Genomic DNA, 25,527 nt, shown 5'->3' on the forward strand with positions numbered 1-25,527 from the left:
GTCGCCGCCATCTTCATATTCGTCACAATGGGGACGTCCCAAAGCAGTGCAAACATGAGGGGTGGGAAACGCAGCCGCGCCGTAAGGCAACGCAGTCTTCACATCAAAGAAAGGAACCTTACCAAAGGAAGGAAACCAGCTGGGCAACATGAAAAAAACTTGCTCAACAGGAGCAACAACCCAGGAAAAGCAAATAACCCAGGGATAAAAAACATATCCCAAAACGCCAGGGGTCCAAAACAAGGGACCCTAAGGAACTGCCGCACTAAGAACCTTGCGGCAAAAGGAAGCATCTGCCGATGCCTGAACATCCACTCTGTAGAATTTTGTGAAAGTGTGTACGGTCGACCAGGTCGCCGCCTTACACACCTGGGCCACAGAAGCCCCATGACGACAGGCCCAAGACGTACTCAGAGATCTAGTAGAGGATGCGCCTTCACAGGCATAGGGGGAACTTTTCCCTGCAAAGCATATGCCTGTTCAATGGTCTGTCTGATCCATTTGGCGATGGTAGAAGCCGACGCCGCCAAGCCCTTCCGAGGACCTTCCGGAAGAACAAACAAAGAATCCGTCTTGCGAAAAGATTTAACCACCCCCCGTCCGCGCTACAGCCTATATACGGCTGCAGCGCGGACTCGAATTTTCGGGAGGCCGTTTTTAAACGGCCTCCCAGTGACACGCCCCCAGCGCGCTCCCGCGAGCGCGCTGCGGGGAAAATCTGTGTCGGCCGTGTCCCTTGGATCTGGCTGTCCAATGAGCGATGATCTCATATGTAAACATATGAGATCATCTCTCATCGCCGGCGCTCCTTCCTCACACGGAGCCTGCAGTGTGAGGAAGGAGGGGGAGCCTCACAGCGCCGGGGACACAGGAGAATGTAATCAGGGCACCGATCACCAGTGCCCTGATTACACAAGGTAAAAACACACACACAGTGCCCCCCCATCAGTGCCCACAGTGCCCGCCATCAGTGCCCCCCATCAATGCCCACAATCAGTGCCCATAGTGCTGCTAGTCAGTGCCCATCAGTGCCTGCTCATCTAGGCACTGATGAGCACTGACTGGCAGCACTATGGGCACTGAGTGTGGGCACTGATGGTGCTGCCCATCAGTGCCGCTCATCAGTGCCACCCGTCAGTGTCCAGTGCCATCCGCCAGTGCCCATCAGTGCCGCCTATCAGTGCCCATCAGTGCCGCCTATCAGTGCCCAGCAGTGCCACCTGTCAGTGCCCAGCAGTGCCACCTCTCAGTGCCCAGCAGTGCCGCCTATCAGTGCCCAGCAGTGCCGCCTATCAGTGCTCATCAGTGCCGCCTCTCAGTGCCGCCTATCAGTGCTCATCAGTGCGGCATATTAGTACCTCCTCATCAGTGCCCATAAGTGCCACCTCATCAGTGCCCATAAGTGCCACCTCATCAGTGCCCATCAGTGCAGCCTATCAGTGCCCATCAGTGCCGCCTCATCAGCGCACATCAGTGAAGGAGAAAAATTTACTTTCAAAATTTACTCGCAGAAAATAAGAAAAACTTTTTTTTTTTTTTCAAAATTTTTTGTCTTTATTCTTTTTTTTTGTAAAAAATAAAAAACCCAGAGATGATTAAATACCACCAAAAGAAAGCTCTATTTGTGTGAAAAAAATGATAAAAATTTCAAATGGGTACAGTGTAGCATGACCGCGCAATTGTCATTCAAAATGTGACAGCGCTGAAAGCTGAAAAATTGGCCTGGATGGGAAGGGTGTTTAAGTGCACAGAAGGCAAGTGGTTAAGGTAAACCCTTATCGCCCGAACAACATCCAAAGAGTGCAACCTCACCTCCTTCGGATGTTTAGGCTTCGCGCAAAGCGAAGGCAAGACAATAGCCTCATTGAGATGAAATTCCGAAACTCGCTTCGGAAGAAAAGAAGGATTAGGTCGCAAGACCACCTTATCCAAGTGAATGACCAGATACGGAGACTTGCAGGACAAAGCCGCCAGCTCCGACACTCTGCGAGCCGAAGTGATCGCCACCAAAAAGGCGACCTTTTTGGACAACATAGACAACGAGATCTCCCTGATCTGTTCAAAAGGAGCACGTTGTAACACAGATAGAAAGAGATTCAAGTCCCAAGGAGGCAGAGGTTCCCTCCTAGGAGGGACCAGATGCCGCACCCCTTGAACAAAAGTGCCAACCAAGGAGTTAGAAGCCACAGGACGTTGAAAAAGAACGGCCAGCGCAGACACCTGACCCTTGATCGTAGCCAGCGCCAAACGCTGGTCGACACCCGTTTGAAGGAAGGACAACACTCGAGAAACCGAGTACGTGTGAGGTGAAAACCCCCTGGACTCACACCAGGCAAAATAGGCCTTCCAAGTACGGTAATAGACCTTCCCTGAGGAAGGCTTCCTCGCGTTGATCAAAGTGCGAATGACCTCAGGTGAGAGACCCCTAGCCTTCAGGACCTCGGTCTCAACAGCCAGGCCGTCAAAGCCAGCGACTGTAAAGCAGGATGGAATATCGGCCCTTGAGACAGGAGATCTTCTCGAAGAGGTAGACGCCATGGGGCGTCGACCGCCAGATTCACGAGGTCTGCGTACCAGGACCGGCGAGGCCAGTCCGGCGCCACAAGAATCACCGTGCTGCGTTCCGATTGCAACCTGCGAAGGAACCTGGACAGCAATTGAATCGGTGGAAACGCATACATCAGTCTGTACTGATGCCACGGGACCACCAACGCGTCTGACGCGTCTGCCCGAGGGTCGCGCGTCCTTGCCACGAACCTTCTCACCTTGTTGTTCAGACGAGACGCGAACAGGTCCACATCTGGAAGACCCCACTTCGCGCACAACATCTGGAAGACAGCTGGGTGGAGAGACCATTCCCCCTGATCCAGGGTCTGGCGACTCAGATAGTCCGCCTGCCAGTTCTCCACCCCCGGAATGTGAACTGCCGTTATCGCCGGGACATGAGTCTCGGCCCAAGACAGAATGTCGGCCACTTCCCGAGCCGCTCGGGCACTCCTGGTGCCCCCTTGGTGGTTGATGTAGGCCACCGCCGTGGCATTATCCGTCTGCACCCGAACCGGACAGCCCTGCAGCCTGTCCGTCCAGCGACGAAGGCAGAGATTTATCGCACGCAATTCCAGAATGTTGATCGGAAGGGAGGACTCCCCCTCCGACCAAGTTCCCTGGGCGGACAGAACGCCCAGAACGCCACCCCAGCCCGACAGGCTGGCATCCGTGGTGATCACTGTCCATGAGATAGGACGAAAGGACTTGCCCCCCGATACCATCGGGGACTGGAGCCACCACAGAAGATCCCTTCTGGTGTGATGGCTCAACGAGATCTGAAGATCCAGAGATTGAGGTCGCCCGTCCCACCTGGACAGGATCTCCGCTTGGAGACCCCGCGTGTGAAACTGGGCGAAGGGAATCGCCTCGAAGGCCGAGACCATCAATCCCACACATCTCATGCTCGTCCGCAGAGACGAGTGCGGAACGTCCCTGAGGGACCTGACTTCCTCCTGAAGAGTCCTGAGTTTGTCTTCCGGCAGGAAGACCTTCGCCTGGACCGAGTCCAGGATCATTCCCAGGTAGGGAAGACGAACCGACGGACTCAGCGTCGACTTTGCAAAATTTATCGTCCAACCAAACTCCTGCAGAGTTTGCATCGTGACGGACAGGTCCTTTTCCAGACCCTGGCTGGTCGCAGACCGAACCAGAATGTCGTCCAGATACCCCAGGACAGAGATGCCCTGGGCTCTCAACAAAGCCAGAACGGGTGCAAGCACCTTGGTGAAAACCCGTGGAGCCGAGGCGAGACCAAAAGGTAACGCCACGAATTGGTAATGATCCTCCGCAATGGCGAATCGAAGGTACCTCTGATGACCCTCGAAAATCGGGATGTGAAGGTACGCATCCTTCAAATCGATGGAGGCCATGAATTCCCCCGGAACCAGGGCAGCCACCACTGACCGCAGGGATTCCATGCGGAACTTGCGAACCCGCACAAAGCGGTTCAGAGCCTTCAAGTCCAGAATTGGACGAACCTTGCCCTCCTTCCTGGGCACGGTGAACAGATTTGAATAAAACCCCTGAAATCTGTCCCGATGAGGCACCGGAACCACCACTCCCTGAGCCCTCAGGTCCCGCACCGCTAGGTGCAGATCCCGCAAACGCTCCGGAGACAGTTGAAGATTTGAGGGAAAGAATCTGCTCTCCGGCCGAGAGAGAAACTCGATCTTGTAGCCAGATCGAACGATTTCCTGAACCCACCGGTCCCGCACGCGGGCCAGCCAGGGTTGAAGAAAACCGAGCAAGCGTCCCCCCACCCCAGAACTGGGTGAGGGCGCCCCTTCAGGCCGCATTGTTATGGGCAGCGGGTCCGGACTGACCGGACTTCTGTTTACCAGACCACGGCTTCTTTTGGGAGCCTTGACCCTTGAATGGTTTGCCCTTGTAGTGCGACCGAAAGGCACGAAAGGACCCCTGAGGAGGCCGAAAATTAGTATGTTTCTTACCAGGAGCCCCCTTAGCCTTGGGGAAGTGGGGCAAGAGAGTGCTCTTACCGCCCGTGATCCCCTTTATCAACGTATCCAAGGATTCCCCAAAAAGGCGAGATCCATCATAAGGCAGATTGGCTAAGGTCTTGCGCGAAGATTGGTCCACAGACCAACACTTTAACCAAACCAGGCGGCGAGACAACACCGCCACGCTTTGTACACGTGCAGCCAAAAGGCACTAAATCCAAGTCCGCATCACACAGATACATGACACCCTGATGGATTTGATCCACCATATCCAATGTCGCCGGTGAGGCCGAATCAGCCACTAAGACGCGCCTAAGCACCTGCGTCCAACTTGCGACAGCCTGGGCTGCCATAAGAGAGGCAAACAGACCTTTCTGCATCGAACCCGTAACAGAATAAGTATGACGGGCAAGAGACTCCATTCTCCTATCCGTGGCATCTCGGAACACCGGAGTATCCTCTGCAGGAATCGCAGTGGATTTATTCAAAACCGCAATCGCGTGATCCACCGGGGGTGGCACACACCACCGTTCATCAGTGGCAGGCGTGAAAGGATAACGCAGCCTAAACCTACTTGGCACAGCAAAAGGCTTGCGTAAATTGCGCCATTGTTCCTTAACAGCGCGCTGAAAATCATCAGTGCAGGGAAAGACCTGCGATGTCTTGCGTCTTTTCTGCGTCCCATAAGCCGCCAGGGCAGCAGGAGGACACAGTTCATCCTGCAAACGCAGCGTTTGTTTTATAGAAGCAACCAATTCATCCATGATTGCAAGCTCTTCAGGCGAGCCAGGGGGAGAATTATCAACCCCCTCAACCTCAGCCTCCACCTCGGACCCCACGAGATCCAGGGAGGAACGGGACCCCGATAAGGAGACCCCAGCCATAGCAGCCCCATCGCCATCACCCTCAGAATCAGAGGAAACAGAAACTCTGGATCTTTTAGTGGATTGAGCAGCCACCAGCATCTGCACCTGAGCAGCAAGGTTAGCCACCACTTCGGCTAAATCCCCCCCTGGGGGGGAAACAGCAGTCCCCTGGCTTCCCACCAAGGTGGCAGGAAATTTGCCCACCTGAGAATCCATTGCCCCAAAAAATTATGCCGGAGAATAAAGGGTTAATCGCCCCTTTAACAAGCGCGGCGAGCGCAGCCCACCACACACACACAAGCACAATGAGACCTCCACAGGGACAAAACTGAACACAGGCAATGGATATAGGAAGAACAGAAGGATAAAACCTGAAGAGACCCCTGCTGTTGCTGCCGCCTCGATCGGTGCACCCTGGAGAGAGGAAGTGATGAAATCAGGGCGCTCTATTAAAGCCTATGGAAGAAACAATACAAGAAAATACAAGAAAATGGCTGCCCGCAGTGAAAACATGTGGCCGGAGCGAGCGCAGTCAAAATGGCGCCGTAACCGCCGCTCCCCCACTACTGTGATGCATATAACACCACACATGTAAAAAACATGGTGGATCGCCGCAGTGATCGCTGTATCGTGCCCCAAACATGACAAAACATGCCCCACAGCACACAGCCCTTCACACCTCACACAGGCTGACACAGACAGTGTCACACAGCCCCCCCTGCAGCCCACAGCGTGCAGCCAGAGTGATAGGGAGCCAAACGGTGTGAACAGAGGCAGGTTACACAGTCCCAGACTGACACCCCCCCGACAGACAGGTCCCCACATAGATACACTTACCTCTTAATGGCGTGGGGAACCCGCACAGGCGAACAAGCCGCTGCACATGAGGCAGGGAGAGTCGCATCCAGGACGCACAAAATCGGGGTTAAGAAACCGCACAGCGTCCAGTGAGGTAGCCACCTCACCAATCATCCCTGCACCGAACAGGGATGGGTCGTTCACTGTGCCAGGAGCGTTACCTGGCTGAACGCTCGAAGGCAGGCTGGGAAGCCACTGACCCACGACCTGCGACCAGGGGGATCAGCCCGAGACCCAGCCCGCACGAATCCTCTTCATCAGAAGAACTAACTAATGCTGACAAAAAGAACAGCTACATAAAGAGAGAGAAAAAACTCAAACAAAAAATCAAAAAAGAAGAGAAAGGCTGAGGCAAAAAGCCCCAGCATAGAGAGATCCAGCTACTCCTGACAAGCTAGACATTAAAACTGAGATATGGATGCAGGAAGTAGGAGGGTATTGACTGAGGGGACCACCCCCTGGGGGAGGGATATGTTAAAAGCTTTAATGTTAACATATTCTGTTGCCTAGCTACTCCTTCGGAGCAAAGTCTAATACCCCATTGTGACGAATATGAAGATGGCGGCGACTGTCGGAGGACGTAAGAGAAATTATTTTTTATTTTTTTTATTAATAAAAAAAAAGAAAAAAATTATTATTTTTTTTTTTTATTTAAAAAATAAATTAATAATAATAACCACACTCCCTGTCCACTTACCTTTAAGCAAAGGTAACTGGACAGGGAGATGAAGCCTGCAAAAACTTCCCTCTCATCTCCTCTTGGGAAGGAGATGGGAATGCATTGAAAACAGGCAGTGGAAACAGTCATTACTCCCGGCCACCACAAGAGGGCACCAGTTCCCCATTGGAAGCCTCTCTCATCTCACAGAAGAAGGCCGAAAAGCCGGGGCCTAAATTTTCGGACGGCGCGGAAGTCCGTGCACTCGGGGAGGAGGTGGGGGCGCAAAAGGGACAGGACACCTCCTGCAGGGCACCCCAGGCGCCAGGTCGCTAATTCTAGTCTAGACCTGGCGCCCGGGGTTTGTCAAGCCCTGCTCTATGGTAAGATATAGGGTAAGCCCAGTCCACAGCCTTACACTGGCTGTAGGTAGTGTGAGATTTCTTTGCCAAGTTCAGCCCAAACCATAAAACTTTGGAAAGGAGAAATAACATTTCTACATAAGTAACAGATGTTACTTTAGGACTACATTTTCTTTGCATGTTATCATCAAGGCAGACCAAGTGTATGGTTTGTTCAGACATAAAAAGTAAGAAGGAGCTCCATAAAGTTAAATCAGTAAGTCTGAAGTCAGAACACAAGGGCAACTCAATCATATACCTAATCAGCTTGTATATAATAAAGTTGTTTAGTTGGAAAGCAGTCACAAATCATGCACAGTGGACTGTGGGAAGGCATAAGAAAAATAAACTTCATGTCACTATCTCAATTTATTGCTTCCTCTGAAAGGTTGTATTCAGTTAAATGTCAGGGCAAGAAAAGGAAATGATGATAAGTTATGTAGCTAGGATAAGACAATTGCAATAGAAGCAAAAATGTAATTCAGCTGAAATAATGCGGAAAGCAATTTATGCTACCATAGTACTCGGCATGGCTAGGGTTTAGGAGGATACTTTCAAGAAATATGTTTATGGTAGAGGTTAATGCATTTTTCTCTATGCTTTATTTTATGTAATGTGGAACATTTAAATAATGTATAAAGATCGCTCAGGTATGACAGTAATCTCTTGTAGCAATGCTAAATAAATACTTATTATAAACTAGGTAAAGAGCATTTATTCATGCTTATAAAATTGGGAAATGGCTCATATATGCTTCTCTATTGGTCTGTGAGCTGTAATCTCTATAGATAAGCTGCATTGTGCTCTCCCAGCTGTATGAATAGCAAGTTTTTTACATCCAGGTTTTATTTCCTGCTACAGAAAAAAAGAATACTATACTAAGGGGTATACAGAGTAAATACACACTTTTAAGTTACTGAAGAACATACCAGGAATCAATCTTTGATGTGACTTGGCTTGGTGTTCCATAATTTGATGATTGTATTTTACATATTGTATTATATTTTGCATTATAGTAAGTGCGTTTTTATCAGTGAATAATATTAGCACTCCTTATCTAAAGACAGTTGAGGCAAACTCCGCCTTATGTACAATTTGCTGTTTATCCTCGGGTCAGTCAATAATACTGCACAGAGCAGTCCTTTTCCGTCTCCCACCAGCACTTTCTGCTCCTTCTTCCTGCAGGCTTCCCTATAGCAAGCCATGTTCTATGGAAGCACCTGTGGAGGCTCGCTTCCAAGCCGGGCTTTGTGCATCCATAGACACATACTGCAAAGTACGGTTCAAACACCCCCGCCCACCCCAGGATTTGACTGACTGCTCATGTCGGATCAGGAAATCCAGTATAATGTGAAAAATTTCAATGAGGCAGGCAGGCAGCCAGCCAGCCATACTGTATATAGTTTAAATACAGACATGTCAGAACAGCTGAGATTTGCCCATGACAGAATGGTTTGAGAGGCTGCCAAAGGCATGTGCAGGCATCTCTAAACGCACTATTAGAAAGTGCTAATAGTCCTGAAGCTTTTCTGACCCTTCCTGCCTCCTGTGCATTCCTATTGGCTAATGATGCTGTTCATCATACTGATGGGCCAATAGGAATATGTGGTGCTTAGGATCAAGCTTCGACACTACCCTAAAGTGTGGGAGCATTGCTTGCCATGGCAGGAAGGTTTGGGAGGTTGTTACAGCTATGGGCATGCACCTAGAAGCTCATGCTGCACTGCATACCTGTCAATGACGTAAAGTCTAAATCTACTAGTCTATCTAACACTATTGTTTCCACAAGTTGACAGTGCTGCTTTCTAAGGGTGGATACATTGCTCCTCCATAGATACAGTGGGGAAGGAGTGTAGCCACCCTAAGGCAAAACGTGTGTTATTGGCTGGATCATCAGGTAAAAATAAAGGAAAAAAGGTCTAAAGATACTGTAAGAAAATGAATGCTGTCACCACATCTAAAGTTTGGCAAGCTGTAATATATTACCATTTTAGTTTTTGGGTTTAGAAAACGCTTGAATTTAACACTTTGCATTCGGTTTTCCATATCGTAGCCCAATGTGACAGCCATTTTATTTTGTTTAATGCAATGTTTTTAGAGTATGACTTTCACACCTTTAGCTTTTGGATAGAGTGGTAAAATTCTATTCTAACTGTATACCAACCTGAGTTCCACTTTAATATGTTACCATTTGTGACACCTGCTTGTTATTAGTAAGCAACATGAATAGTGGAATGCAGCAGAGCATCAATGCATTGTGTTTTGTTTAGCAGACCCAACTGAACAGCAATTAATATTTACGGTATTTTATACGCTCCTATTATTCCTGTAATACATTTCCCTATCCTAGCCCATAGCATTTTGTTATTGGATCTATAATTTATGTTTGTACTTCATTGCGCTGGAATTCTACATTTTCCTGATATATTTCCACAGGCATAACTACACTTTAATTAGCTTCAGCCCGATGAAATCTTTTGCCAGGGCAAAGCCCAATTATTTTGTGTTGCAGTGTATGCAAAAATAACTGCTGAAGATACACAAAATGCCCCCTGGTCTTGCTTCTCTTCATTTATCATAGGCACCTTTAAATAAGAACTATAGTCAAAATGTAAAAACCTATATTTAGTTTACATCAAAAACTAGAAAAAAATATATATATTTGTTTCTTTTTAGTAAAAAAAATTCTTAAACCGTGCTATTCTCAGTCTCTTTATTTTAAATACCTACAGTAGGGAAAATAATTATTTGATCCCCTGCAGATTTTGTAAGTTTGCCCACTTACAAGGAAACAAAGGGTCTATAATTTTTATCATAGGTGTATTTTAAAATGATGGAGACAGAATATCAACCAAAAGTCCAGAAAAAAATGTTTACAAATGTTATAAATTGCATTTAGTTAAGTTAATAAGTTGCAGTTCAGTGAGTAAAATAAGTATTTGATCTCATGGAAAACAGGACTTAGTACTTGGGAAAGAGGAACCCTTGTTGGCAATCACAGAGGTACCCACTCATGCAATAAGAAGGTTCTCCACTCCATCAAAACCTGCCTCTGGGTAAGGGTAAGGACAGAACTTGATATTCACAGACAGACTGGCAGAGCAACAAAGCATCCTCCGGGCTAGGTCTTTAGGCCGAAACCTCATATCTCCCCTTGTGGTGTTCACTGGAACTCTCAGGCCTTGGGTTGGCATCATGGCTCTTCCTCTAGACTTTTTCAGGTACCTTTTCCGGCAGGGGGTGTCATTTCTTCACACGAATGGGGCAGGGTGGATACTCTTCAGTCAACATGAATAACCACAGAATTACCTAAACCACTAGATAAAATGTCTTAACTTTTGGAGGTGTTAAAAATAATGTTCTGACATTCTAAGAATTCAAACATAAGTCCATAGGCCCATTTAGCATGCAGAGATAAAATGTGTGCGCTTTGTTCCGTTTAAAGCAGAACACACAGACAAATACGCTATGCTGACTATTTTGGCTCCCCACTTGCTTTTCCGTAAAATGGTTCTGCATCTTGGGAGCCTCCAGAGACGTATAATACAACTACTTAGCAATTATATTTGCATGCATCAAATTAAGCATTTAGCACTTTAAAATTTCAAAGCAAATCATGTACATGAATTTGTTTTCTCAGAGTATGCTGAAGAGAGTTCCCTAACCTTCGCTGAGACTATGTTTCATTCTTCCCTATTATTATTCTCTACCTACCAAAACATGTACCCACGAGCTACCCTCCCAGTAGTACTACTTGTGTGCACACATTTCCTGAATTCTCTCCCAGCATTCGAGGCATCTGTCCTAGTAGGAGGGCACCCCAGGTGCAGTTTAGAACTTAAACAATTTAGCCACCTTGGACGGCCACGCTTCACCCCAAAATAATCTCCTGAGCATTATTCTGACACCATTTGTTAGGGTCCCTTTTCAATACCCCTCTCGTCTCTACCTTATTATACCTTATACAAATTCTAATTTACATCTTACCTAAATTCAGCATTCTCAGAGACCTCACGGGTACACAGACAGATTACATTACAATCAAGGTCAGTACAACACTCAACTTTTATTTCCGTGTTTCCTCTGTTTAATAGGGTTCATAACAACAACACAATACAGGATGTGATGATGAACAGTATAGGATATCACATAATAGGACACAATTCCCTTCTTATGGTTGGGTGCATTTACCCCCTAAGGAACATTCCCATCTATATGTTTATCTTACCAGAAATCTAACTATAGATTCTGGCAAACAATATTGCTTACTAAAGACATTGTATAGGTCTGTACATCTGTGGTCGGCTACGACATGAAGACACTTCCTCTTTCTTATGCAAGCCATTTCCTGACTTTATTCCAGTCTTAGTTAATAAAGCATTGCAAATACATGTAAATGATTAACTTCTGCATAAAATCCATATTCAGAGAGATCAATATCCTATCAGTGGTATAGTTAAGAAGGTTCTCATTCAAGATTTTACAATACATGCCCCCCCGTCCATTGGCCCCTCAATGGGGCAAAGTCGACCCGTACCTTTAGCAGAGAAACAGCCCCAAAGCATAAGGTTTCCACCTTCGTGCTTGACTGTAGGGATGGTGTTCTTTGGGTCAGTAATTTTTCTTCCTCCAAACACGGCGAGTCGAGATAAAGCCAAAAGGCTCAATTTTGGTCTCATCTAACCACAGCCCTTTCTCCCAATCCTCTGAATCATTTAGAATCAATTAATTCATTGGCAAACTTCAGAAGGGCCTATACATGTGCCTTCTTGAGAAGGGGGACCTTGTGGGTGCTGCAGGATTTCAATCCTTACCCCATGAGGCGAAATCTTGCATGGACCTCCAGACCAAGGGCGACTGAAGATTATTTTGTATATCTTTCATTCGCGAAATATTCGCTCCAACAGTTGTCTCCTTCTTACCAAGCTTCTTGCTGATGGTCTTGTAGCTCATTCCAGCCTTGTGCAGGTCTACAATCTTGTGCCTGATGTCCTTTGACAGCTCTTTGGTCTTGCCCATGATGGTGAGGTTTGAATGGAAGAAAGAGATTTTGCGGACAGGTGTCTTTTATACACATAACGAGTTGTCATTAGGAGCACCTTTTTAAATCGACAGGGCTAATCTGTGTACCACATGAGCAAATAATGTAGCCAGTCTATGGGAGCCAGAATTATTGTTGGTTGGTAGGGGCCAAATACTTATTTTACTCACTGAACTGCAACTCAATTTATAACATTTATATCATGTGTCTTTCTGGATTTTTGGTTGATATTCTGTCTCTATCATTTAAAATACACCTATGATAAAATGTATAGACCCTTCATTTATTTGTAAGTGGGAAAACTTACAAAATCTGCAGGGGACCAAATTAATATTTTCCCCACTGTATAAAATCTAGCACACCAGTTGAAATTTGTCATCAGGTTGACAGTAGATTTATTTCAGTGGATGCTAAAATAAAGAGGAAGATCTACCAAAACCACTCAGTCTCTGATCAGCAACTCCAACAGTTTATTGTTACAGGCGCAATGGAAAGAAAGGCAAACATTTAGGCTGCATATGCAATTCAACAGCCTGCCAAAATGCAATGCTTAGACCTCATAATTAAGTATATGCAAACCCAATCATTTTCATTTCATTTACGTTTTAACATAATAATGTCAGCAATACCTGGCTGGCAATACTACAATGGAGGTCCTTGTGGAGGGGCTTCCCGGTATAGGATGACAATGCTCAGGCCCCATCTCCCAAATTTCCTCTTGTGTTGTAACCATGTCTCTAGGGCTTCCTAGCCACTTGCCGACCGCCGCACGACTATCTACGTCGGCGGTCAGCCCCTCACAGGCAAAGTGACGTAGGGCTACGTCACTAGCTTGTGAGGGTCTAGGGAGCGAGCGCGCGCCCCCGGAGGCGCGCTCCCGCTCCCGAGTGGTCACGGACCCCCCCGCGCGTGTGACCGGCGGACCCGATGTCCGCCGGCCACTCTGCGATCGGCGGGGGAGAGGGAGAATGTCAGGCAGCTTGTGTAAACAAGCTGCCTGTCATTCTCCTCGCTGTATGAGAGCTGATCATCTGGATCTACTATGTAGATCCGTTGATCAGTCTGCATACAGCTGAAGCCCCAGCCAATCACAGTTAGAATCACGCCCCTAGGGACACACACAGCCCCTCCCTCTCAAATAAAGTTAACCCCTTCACTACCAGTGTATTTTTACAGTAACAGTGCATATATATAGCACTGATTACTGTAGAAATGTCACTGGTAACCCCAAAAGTGTCAAAAATGTCAGTCAAGGGTCCGATCTGTCCGCCGCAATGTCGCAGTACCGCAAAAAAAATCGCAGATCGCCGCCATTACGCGTTAAAAAAAAAAACAACAAAAATGACAAAAATCTTTCCCTTAGTTAGTAAACACAATAACTTTTGCGCAAACCAATCAAAATACGCTTTTTGCGATTTTTTTTACCAAACATAGGTAGCATAAAACAAATTGGCCGAAAATTTAAAAAAATTTTGATTTTTACATTTTTTTTGGGGGAATTTCATATAAAAAAAAGGGAAAAATATTGCTATTTTTGCAAAATGGACGCTCTTTTTTTGTTTATAGCGCGTGATCAAAAAATCGCACAGGTGATCAAATACCGCCAAAAGAAAGCTCTGTTTGTGGGAAAAAAAGGACGCCAAATTCGTTTAGGTACAGCGTCGCACGACCGCGCAATTCTCCGTTAAAGTCACGCAGTGCCGAATCGCAAAATACCCCCTGGTCGGAATGGGGGTAAAATCTTCCGGGGCTTAAGTGGCTAGGGAGACTACAAATGGTCGTTTCAAAATAAACACAGGTATGGTCTGATTTTTTCACCAGCGGAAGAGCTGCCTGAGCATTGCCAACACAGAATAGCATGCATAAAGGCATTTACCATAAAATCCTTTTCTCTGTGATCATTTGAGCATATGGCTTCGCTTTGGTAAATCACAGACTGCTCCAGCTGAAGATGTGGGGATGACTTCTAGCATCCAAAGAGGGCATGAAATTTGATTTTGTAACCTGAGGCTTCAAACTCATGTAGCACTGCCCCCTAGGGAGCTGCTGAGAATTACGCTTCTTGGGTTCCCCTGGGTTACCATTAGCAACTGACAGCAGATACACAGCATTAAAAGTTCATGGCTCAGGCAAACAGTCCAGGGGATTTGGGTTTTTTTGTGTTTTATTTTGGAACTTGGATGGGAGAAGGGATGAGTGGGATACTCCAACTTAAACTATGCACAATTCCTGAGGACAACTGACTGTAGAATGCGGCAAGGCCGCTGCTTCACCTTGCCACTGAAGTGAAGATAAAGAATATGTACTCTTGTTTAGATTCCTCTTCAGGGTATAACTTGGCACCCCCTTTCTCACTGACTGTGTGCGCTGACCTCCTGTCCACTACTGGAGTGGTCTCCTTCCTGGGCAGACCGGCAAGCTTCCTGGTACTCACAGAAACAGTTTTTCCCTGGGTCACTCTGCCTCCAAATCCCTTGTCAGAATCCACTGGACCTCCTGGCTCAGCACCACACTTCTGGTCCACAAGGTCGACCGCCGGTGACCACCTTCCTCCGCAACAGGAGGAGAGACAGCCATCACCCTCCTCCTGGGACCTGGCTTTCCCCCAAAGACACCCTGTCACATGTGCCCATGGCTTTTATAACATATCCCAGGATGCACCACTGTTGTGCCTACCCACTGGGACAGTCCTAAAAGTCTGTGTGTCACTGGCTGGGTTTCCTCCACTGTCCAACTGCTGACACTCCCTCAGACCAGATGAATCACACATGGACACATGCAACAGGCTTAACTACTGATCAGGCTCCCATGTGAAGCAGGCAGAGCAAACTATTCTTTTTCCTAGCACCTACCTAGGAGGGTGCTACACTCATTTGTCCTACACATGTTAGCCAATAGTCTGTGAACACAAGAAGTAGTCCCCCTACCCTGAGCTGGACCAGTTGTTGATGATCTATAACGAAGCTGTGTTCTTCAATAAACAAATAAAAATATTATCTGCAAACAAAATATCAATTAATTTTCATTTTTCTACTTGATTTTAGACCTACATTATTATTTGTAAGGTGGTCTAGATGTTCAAAATAAAACATCCAAAGAGTTAAAGGGCCGCTAAAATTCCAAAGGTTTGGTTGCACAGATCAAGAAAGCTGCACAGATAAGACAGCGCCTATTAAAACATATGGAAATAATTTTTATGATTGCTTCACTATGCCTCATACCGTTTAGTTTGATTAATTCACCCAGCCGGTCTACGATCTCAGGTCTCATCTTCTTCTCTTCAATCATTTCACTCCTGACCTTGTCCCAAGGAACCTGGAACAGACAAGTGATTTGTTGTTTTTTTGTTTTATTTCTAAACTGTCTGAATTACGGGAGTTGCTATATTGCCACCAGAGAAAACTGCACGCGCTAATGAAAAATGCCAGCTAAACGGCGTCAGTGACATAAGGATGTTGAAAATAGATGGTGATGGCTGCTGTTAGAAGACACATGCTAATTCCTGACTGCAGAGCAATGAAAAGTTGTCTCTCTTTCCTAAATCTGCCTCAGACCTTGAATGCCACCCCAAGGCCAGGTTTAAATGATATTCCTGCATGTTTGCAGATCTGTTATCAATGTACGACTTTTTTTCAATAGTTTCTGCCTTAGTCTTTGTAAGTCTTTAAACGTTTAATATTAAATCGGCCACTTTGACATTTTCCAGAACTTTTGTTCTTTCTTTTTTCTAGCCTAAACTGTTACAGTAATACAAGATGTTAAGAAAAATCACTGGTTTCATTCAAAATCTAAATATAGAGCAAGATGAAGAACTACACTGACAAAACCACTCAGTCTCCCTCATCTGCAGCTCTGACAGTCTCTTGTTTCAGGCTCAAAGTAAAAGATGAGTAAACATCTAGATAGCACAGCCATGTCAACAATGTGCCAGTAGAGAAAGCTGAGCCCTCTTAGTTAAAGAATATGTAAACCCAATCATGCTGAAACCTCATTATTAACTGAAAAGTTTATGTAAACACAATCAATAAAATATATACACTTTTACACGTGACTGTAACTTCAAAAGTCAGTTTTAACATTTATTAATTTGCAGATCCTGCCACGAAGGACCTTGTGCAAGCACTTGTAGTGTGACAATACTAAGGTTGGCTGGCTATAGACAGATCAAAATTACCGTAGTTGGTTCTGCATCTATGAGCAAGTCGGTTGTACTGAAGTTGATCCATTGACTGACTTAGGTACAACCAGCCAGGTGGGATGTTCTAGTGTGACCACTGCCAGTGGCTATAGTTGCCAACAGTGATCATTGTATTCCGACGGTGGGGAAACCTCCCACTGTCAGAATACAATAGTGCAATGGGAGGGAATTCCCCATAAACACTGACTCTTGATGGAGAAACCAAGAAATGTTTTTACATCTAGTTGAACCAATAGAAAAAATATAAACAAATAGAAAATCTCCATATACACAACCCGCAGCTGATGCAGTGGAAGGCAAAAAAATTGTATTTGCTCCAGCAGGGGAAAAAAAAATCCTTTCTGATCCCTCGGGAGGCAATCAAAAGTAAACTTCAGTTCTCTATTTAATCCTTTTTCAAGCATGGTGCCGCGGCACTCCTGGCTTCCGTCTGGGTTTTTTAGGGGTTCCGTGAATGTCTAGAATTTGCCCTAAATTGCCCAAAAATTGTTAACAAGTTGGCATTTGTATTAAGCTTGCCTTTTTTTGTTACCCTAAAGCCACAGCTTTTTACTGTGCAGCATTACAATCTTTGGCACCGTGTGGGCAAAGTTGCTAATCAATAGTGAAGCCTCAGTCACATGGGACGTATGCATTTGTGGCCTGTATAAGGGCCGTGTATACTAGCACAGGGATGCACAGATGTTCAGTGCACCCCTGTGCAGGCAGTCTCACAGCTGTCAATTGGAACGCAGCGGCTGCAGAGATACAGCTGCTGTGTTCCAACTGACAGCTATGGGACTGCCCTGCATGAAGATGTACAAACTCCTGTCACCCCCATGCGGGTATGCTTGGCCCTCACACACAGCACAGATACATATGCCCAGTGTGAACAAGGTCTAAAGGAGAAAGAGGAGAGGAAATGCTGAATACTAGTCAATGCCAAAGCACAAAGGTATATTTGCTTTGTAAAAAAAAAAAAAAAAAAAATCACCTCTAATGTTGCGTGTCCTATTTTATGGATGCTGCTGCATTATGTAAAACTATTACTTTACCTTTTCATATCTTAGAATAGGGGCCTTGGGACTGTGCATAATTTTAAAGGATGACTTGCATGAAAAAGGTTGAGAAACATTGCTCTATTCTACAACATACTCGTACACCTCTCATCACAATTATTTTCAGACAGACTTGTGTTGTAGAGAAAGGAAGGGTTATGGCAGCAGTGGTGTAGTTTGGTTTTGCCCTGCCTTAGGCAAAACTAAAATCGGACGCCCCCTTTTAAATTTTTCCCATCCCTGCGGTATACTGCTCTGGTCTCTGGGACAGCGGTAGATGACTGAGCTGTCCTGTCTGTTTAGGAGCAGAGGTGGTTCTTTATTAAGGTAAAGTAGGTGGACGTGAGGCCTAATTAACTCTGTTCACATATATGCAAATTGGATGTGTTTTGAACTGCTGAACTGCATCCGATTCGAATGGCATGTGAACCAAACTAGATTTCTATGGATAGATGTGGTGCGAATTCGATGCAAATTTAAAACGAGTCCTGAGCATTTTATGATCAATGCAATGCAAATCAGATGCAAATTCCAGGCTCATTGCCTTCTATGGGAACGCATCATCTATGGCAGTGATGGCAAGCCTTGGCACCCCAGATGTTTTGAAACCACATTTCCCATGATGTTCAACTACACTACAGAGTGCATGATCATAATGGGAAATGTAGTTCCAAAACATCTGGGGTGCCAAGGTTCACCATCACTGATCTATGGCATCTATAACGGATGCAATCGCACATCTCATCCGTTTTGAACATAATTTATTTATTTTTTTAAAACAGCGCCCTTTTGGGTCCGGAATGTTTTTTAAGAGAAACCCATGCCAAAATGTTTTTAAAAAATGCTGTACCCCCCCCCCCCCCCATCCATACCAGACACTTAGGGCATGGGGTCCCCACCAAAAATGTTTTACCAGACTCTTATCTGAGCATTCAGCCTGGCAGGTCAGGAAAGGGGGGTCCTCCTGAACCATACCAGGTTACATGCCCTCAACATGGGGGGGGGGGTGCTTTGAGGAGTGGGGGCGGAGGACAAGGGCCTCTTTCCCACAACCCTGGCTGATGGTTGTGGGGGTCTGCCAGCAGGGGGCTTTTCGAAATCTGGAAGCCCACGTTAACAAGGGGGCCCTTTGCCTGGGGGTGGCGCCGTCCCCTGAAAAATGCACCCAAGGCAAACACCTTGTTTGCCCCTCAGTAGATACTCCCCTGTTTGCTTGACCAGTTCTCTTACTGAGTGCTGCCCCTGAGTACCCAAGGCCATAAGCTGGCCACAAAAGTCAAACCATGAGAGGCCCTGTTGGAACCACTGAAGCTCAACAAACTTCAATTTAAAAAAATCAAAAGAGCCAGGTGGAAAATTGTCAGCTAAACAGTGACTGCATTTTATCAGATGCAGTAATTGGGTATTCAGACAATCGTGGGTGCTGGAAGTCTGAATGCAATAGTCAGCAGGGTAGATTCCGCTATCTATGCTGTTTAGTCTAGATGGAGGAATATATTAGAAATCTATATGTGCATGCCATAGTTGGATCAAACGTTTTCCGATTTACCAGGAACCTGATGAATTTTGATCCATCTATAGACAGGCTGATTGTACTGAAGTTGATCTCTCTCAATTGTGCAATCACTGCAAGCGGCTATTGCTGCTGGCAGTGATCATTAAGTTCTGATGGTGAGGAACCTCCCACTGTCTGAATACAATAGCGCAGCAGAAGAGGTGCGTTGATAGGGTATGTCAAGCAATTTTCTTTCCTTCAACCCGTGGTTAAAGGAAAGAAAATTGCATGATCTAAATTATTTGACTGGTGCTTTTTTCACAAAAAACATTTTTATTGGAGTTAAATTTAAGTGCTCTTTTGTTTATTGCATAGGGTTTCATAAGGCATGTTAAGATGCATGTGAATTGCCTAGATCATTCAACTAAAAATGAGGAGAAGCAGATAGTGTAGTGTCTTTTTACACTGGTCAGCGGAGAAGTGCCCCATTACATTGGTGGTCAGTGGGAGAAAGTCTACATTGGTGATCAGTGCGAGAAGGTCCTTCTTACACTGGTGGACAGTTTAAAAGAGCCCCTTACATTGGTGGGCAGTAGAGAAGAGCCCCCTTACATTGGTGGGCAGTAGAGAAGAGCCCCCTTACATTGGTTGGGCAGTAGAGAAGGGCCTCCTCATATTGGTGGGCAGTAGAGAAGGGCTTCCTTATATTGGTATACAGTAGAGAAGGGCCTCCTTACATTAGTGGACAGTAGAGAAGGGCCTCCATACATTGATGGACAGTAAAGAAAGGCCTCCTAACATTGGTGGACAGTAGAGAAAGACCTATTTACATTGGTGTACGTAGAGAAAGGTCTCCTTACATTGATGGACAGTAAAGAAAGGCCTCCTAACATTGGTGGACAGTAGAGAAAGACCTATTTACATTGGTGTACAAACGAGAAAGGCCTCCTTACATTGGTGAATAGTAGAGAAGGGCCTGCTTACACTGGTGGAAGATCACTACCCTGTGTAGTATCCTGGCTCAATGAAGAGAGGATTTGTACAGCAAATAGCAATCAGTCAGACATAGGATACTCTTCATTAGGGGGGTTATCATTTGACTGGTGCTTTATCCCTAAAAAATATTTTCACTGACGTTCAGCTTAAATGCTCCTCTGTTCTCTGCCACATAGGCTTCCATAAGGCTTGTTCAGATGCTGGTGAATTCCGAGGTAAGAGCCAGGGGTCTTAGAAGAGCCTTGTGTACATCATCCCTAGAAATCTGTGATAAAGGTTGTCTCTGTGCTAAAACATTTAGCTGCTCCACATCAACTCAAGGACTTAATTTAATTAGCTCAAAAAGGGTCATAAAATATAGACTTCTCCTCTCCTATGAATACAATATTATACCAGTGTTTAAAATAAGAACAGACATCATCTGCCAACTTGACCTTCAAGTAACAAGCTTCAGAGCATTTTAGAGAAACTCCTACCTCACTGTAAAGCCAAACAAATCCTCACTAATGGAATTAAGACTGCTAAGAGTCCGTGTGCAGACCATGCCGGACTACCAAATACAAACTCTAAATAGTTTCAAATAAGGCACTGTTTATCCAGTAAATTTGGAGCACACAAACTCCTCTGAGAGGCTTTTACTTATATCAAGTACTGTGGGGAGAGTATTTCTGCAATTTATGACCATAATACTGACATCATACTTTACAAAATTAAAATGTGAGTCACAATGGGAATATTCCTATAGGGAGGTGTTTGAAATAAATGGTTTATTGCAACAAACATTTTAATCAACCAGTGCTAGATATAAAGGAAAACCAACACAAAAAAAAACATTTAATTTAACATTTCAATAAATGTATATGATTAAGTAATACATACAGTATAATAATAGCATTCCCTTTTTTTATACTACATTAATTTATATTTTCTCCACATTTACATGTTGACCACTCTGCCCAGAGGATGTTTATATTCCCCCCTATTTCTATCTCAGGGATCCACCATTTTTAAGTTGCCCTTGAAGCTAAACTCTGGGTTAGGGTAAAATCTACTCTTGCAGTGCCTCACCCTTGGACCATACTTTTGCATTTGACCCAATCCTTAGCCAAACCCTAAATTGAAATCTAACCCATTAATTAACACTTAAAGCTGAAGATTAGTGATTTCTTTTGAATGACGGTGTCCCATATGCTGGTGGCTGCTCTGTTCCTTTAAAACTTCCATGCTCTCCCAGATACCCCTGCAACAGTTTTCTTCATGGCTGTGGGGATTATTACACACAGCTCAAACGGTCACAGACACTTGTCAAAAGTGCCTACCATGCCCGCTTTCCACCCCCCTCCTTTATTCATAGAGGCTGTACTATCAGTTCCCACAATGAAAATCTTCCTCCATTCATTCAGCACTTATCTGCAGAAACTCATAATACAGCTCTAATGAATGGAGGATGGAGCATAATTTGGACTTTTTACAAGTGCCTGTGACAGATGTAACCATTTATTTTAGCCCACGCACCACTATCATGATACAGGTACATCGATGACATTTTCATCATTTGGGATGGAGACTAAACCCTTTTGCTTGAATTTCTTGCCCAATTGAATTCCAATAGTTGCAATCTGCAGTTCACAATGACCTATGACCAAACACAAATTCCATTTTTGGACATCGCTGTTCAAAAGAATGATGATGGCAGTATTTCTAGCGTGTTGTACCGGAAGCCCAATGTGGGCAATACTATACATATTATACTGCACGCTACTAGTGCCCATCCTGCTCCACTCATAAGTTCCTATTACTTACGAACAATACCTAACTCTGGCAACATGGTTAGATTCATTACCTGATATAATTCACAACATTTACAGTTGAAATCATTTTTGCAGAAACATTGGTATTTGTTGACCCAAGATTCCATCACCTCCAAATTTGTGTCATCTCAACTATCTTTAGTTTTTAGACAAGCCCCGTCCCTGTAGGATAAATTAGTACATACGGTAGTCATTTTCCGAGACCGAAGCAGAAAAGTAACCCCCTGAAGGGTACCTACAAATGTGGTAGAAGTGCATACTGCAAATATATCAACACAGGCAAAAAAATAATTTGACCCAATGGAAAAAGATTTTTTCCTAAAAACATTGTCAACTGTCAGCCAAAAGAGATAGTGTACCTCATGACATGTGAATGTGGGGGGAAACATTTTAGGGAGTTTTGGAGACGTATATATGATATATACATATGTATATATGATCATACATATGCCATTGAAATTGGAGACTTATACACCCTCATAGTGAGACACGCAGCCCATGATCATGCCTACCACCCCTCCCAAGTATGATTTTTAGCTTTAGAACATATCCCACAGGACCCACGAGGTGGTGACTGGGATAGACGCATCCTATAGAGGGAAATGCGGTGGATACATTGACTCGGGGCAACTGTGGCCCCAGGATTAAATTAAGCCACATCATTCAAGCCTTTTCTACCTGTTTAAAGTAATTACTACTTAACATATAGTGTTAAACAAAATGTAGGTATATTGTGGTATATTTGATATATTTTTGTTTATTTGGAATAAATGTTGATGTACATATTGCTCAATTGACGTATATGAATTTTATATTTATTGTTAAAGAAATTTCTTCCTCTCCCCCTTTTTTTTTCTTTTAGGTCACATTTCTCCCCAGGAGTTGCAATCCACCTTTGCCACATAGCCATTGGATTGGTACCTCGGTACCTTCCCTGTCCCTCATAATTGGGGTTTTTCAGGGTGACCCACACTCTGCCTATCCGGCTTCATGTCCCCTTCCGCTTTGCTCCAGGGCAAAGGTGGGCTTGGTATCACATCCCGGTCTCCTTCCTCTGGAGCCGGTGTTCCGTGAAAAAACCATACCCGTGAGAAAACCATACCCTCGTCACTTCCGGTGCACCTACGGAGGGTATGGATTTCTCACGGTACTTAAACTTGCGGCGGTTACATTAAAAAACCTCCTCTACATCATCGCTCATGTCCGCTCCTTCCCCTGTCACTTCCCTGATCTCCGGTAATAAATATAAAAGCGGCTCACGGAGCCGCGATCAGCGTCATTTACATCTCATACACCCGCCGCCGCTTTTATATTTATTAGCCCAGATCAGGGAAATGACAGGGATCGGAGAGGAGATGATTGATGTTGCAGCTGAAGTGTTTTTATAAACCGCCGCAAGTATAAAATTTCACACAGTGCCGTGGTAACTTCATTCCCTCCGAGCATGCGCACTTCTCAAATTCTTTGCTGTTCAATTGCGTATCCGGCGCTCTGAGCATGCGCACTGCTACACTGCTCAGCTGTTTCACACAGGAAGTGACGACGGTATGGAATTCTAACGAGGTATGGAATTCTAACGTTACACCGGGTTTCCAGTGATGTTAGCATGTTGGCAGGATTTCCTACAATTATTGCTAGTTACCATGGCCACCCTTTCAGCGTATGTGATGACTCTGTTGTCATGTGCGCTGTCTGCGCGCAAGCGCAGGGACATCGGGAGTGATGGAAAATGGGGCGATTACGTGCATTGAGCGCGCTGTCCCCCTCTCATCTGTCCCGCGTGAGTCATACGAGGGTTCATGCGGCTGATCTCTTTCAGCTGAGCATTGCCCCGTACTGTACAACAATCAACTCCATCGGCCTCACCACTCGTCGGTTTTATCCTTCCGATTGAGCTTGAGCCCAATGGCAGTTTTCCGCCACTGTGATACTGGAGGGGAGGGGCCCACGTTTTTGCTGGGCTATTTAGCCCAGCCTGTATTCCATCATTCGGCTGCCTGGATTTGTTGATTGGGGCGCTGACACTCTCTTCTCAGGGGCACTGCAGGTGAATATTCTCTTCACTCTCACTTTGGTAGCACTTTATTTAGATGATTGGCTCATTAGGCATGTATACATGCTCTTCATGTCATCCTATTTTCACTCTGTGTATGTATACTATGTACACTTGGTTGGTTTTTCGAGTTTGGGGGTTTTGTTTTTATTCACTTGTGAACCAACATGTGGGGGTTCTCATAGGTGGGGTAATCACCCTTTTTATTGTTCTCTTGTTATTACCTGCCACTTATAGTCATTTGGGGATATCTTACCTGTGCACACTGTTTTCCAAGCTTTTTTCTTTTGTCAAGTGATCTGGCCTCTTCTTCACTTTTAATTATCTATACACTTATTACATCCAATTTTCACTTAGTTTTCACTGCTGCTATCATCTTTATTCACTTTTTAGTGTGGGTATTTTTCTTCCTTCTATTTTTATATATCAGTCCTGTGACTTATCCAGGCCATCCTGTAACTTATTCAGACTATCTCTATTTCAGGACTCATATAGACCTTCTACTGGCTCTTGTTGGGGTCCTTTTCACAGGGAGTCCGCCGACCGAATTTTGCTCTGCCCCCCCCCTCCAAAACTCCTGGGGGGTAAAATGGATTGACCACTGGTTGGCTCTATCCAGCACGGCATTAATTTATATTGAGAAGACATTTTTCATTATCTATCATTCTTCATGGTCTACTATGTAACACTGAAGATCACTTGCAAGTATTTTCAATGTAAGTCTGGATTCAGGGTTTTCCCCTTTTCTTTGTTTTGTATTGTTTTGTTTGCAAATGTATTTGTTATTTTTAGATCTTTCTCTGTGCATCTCCTGAAGAAGCGAGCTGTGACCTCAGCAAAACGTCAGCACAGAGTATCACTTTTTGATGGCAAATGTCTTAATTCTCGGTTTCTGTCGTCTACTCTTGCATTCTAAATGATTCTAAAAATTACTTTTTTGTATTTTTACACACATTTTCTCCTTTCTTTTCCCCATCGGGGTGCCACTTATTAAAGTCCCTTGGGCAATGTTTCTTTTGTGGTTGTGTACAATACGGGACTGAGAAACTCCCCTGCCCTCGTATGCCAGCTCTCCTTGTACTTCAGCTTCAACTTTCCTCTTTACACTGAACAATTAAGTAAACCTGTACTCTAGTTTTAACTTTTAAATGTAAATGTATTGTGTGATCTAAGGACGTACACACAAGAATCCTGCTATTAAAGTAGTATTAAACCCAAAAACAAACATTTATTATATTGCAGCTTACCATTTTTTAGATGTGATGGCTGCATTCATTTTCTTTTTATTCTACAGTGCACCCGGAAAGTATTCAGAGCCCTTCACTTTTTCCACATTTTGTTATGTTACAGCCTTATTCCAAAATGGATTAAATTCATTATTTTCCTCAAAATTATACAAACAATACCCCATAATGACAACGTGAAAGAAGTTTGTTTGAAAGCTTTGCAAATTTATTAAAAAATAAACAAAATGAAAAAAATCCCATGTAGATGGGATGTTTCTACAAGATGTTTCTACAACTTAAATGAAGTCCAACTATGGTAAATTCAGTTGATTGGATATGATTTGGAAAGGCACACAACTGTCTATATAAGGTCCTACAGTAA

General features: G+C 44.8%; 1 protein-coding gene across 1 annotated transcript in view; it reads right to left on the reverse strand.

Moving 5' to 3' along the window:
• LOC309553176 (histidine--tRNA ligase, cytoplasmic-like) overlaps positions 1-25,527 on the reverse strand; it is a 214,063-nt gene that overhangs the window by 65,128 nt on the left and 123,408 nt on the right. Inside the window, exon 7 of the mRNA XM_082254106.1 lies at positions 15,551-15,644. Within this exon, the coding sequence (XP_082110232.1) occupies positions 15,551-15,644 (94 nt within the window). The remainder of the gene's footprint in view (positions 1-15,550; positions 15,645-25,527) is intronic.

Source organism: Pelophylax lessonae (genome assembly GCF_965119305.1).
Source record: "Pelophylax lessonae genome assembly, chromosome: 4".
Classification (NCBI taxonomy): Eukaryota; Metazoa; Chordata; class Amphibia; order Anura; family Ranidae; genus Pelophylax; species Pelophylax lessonae.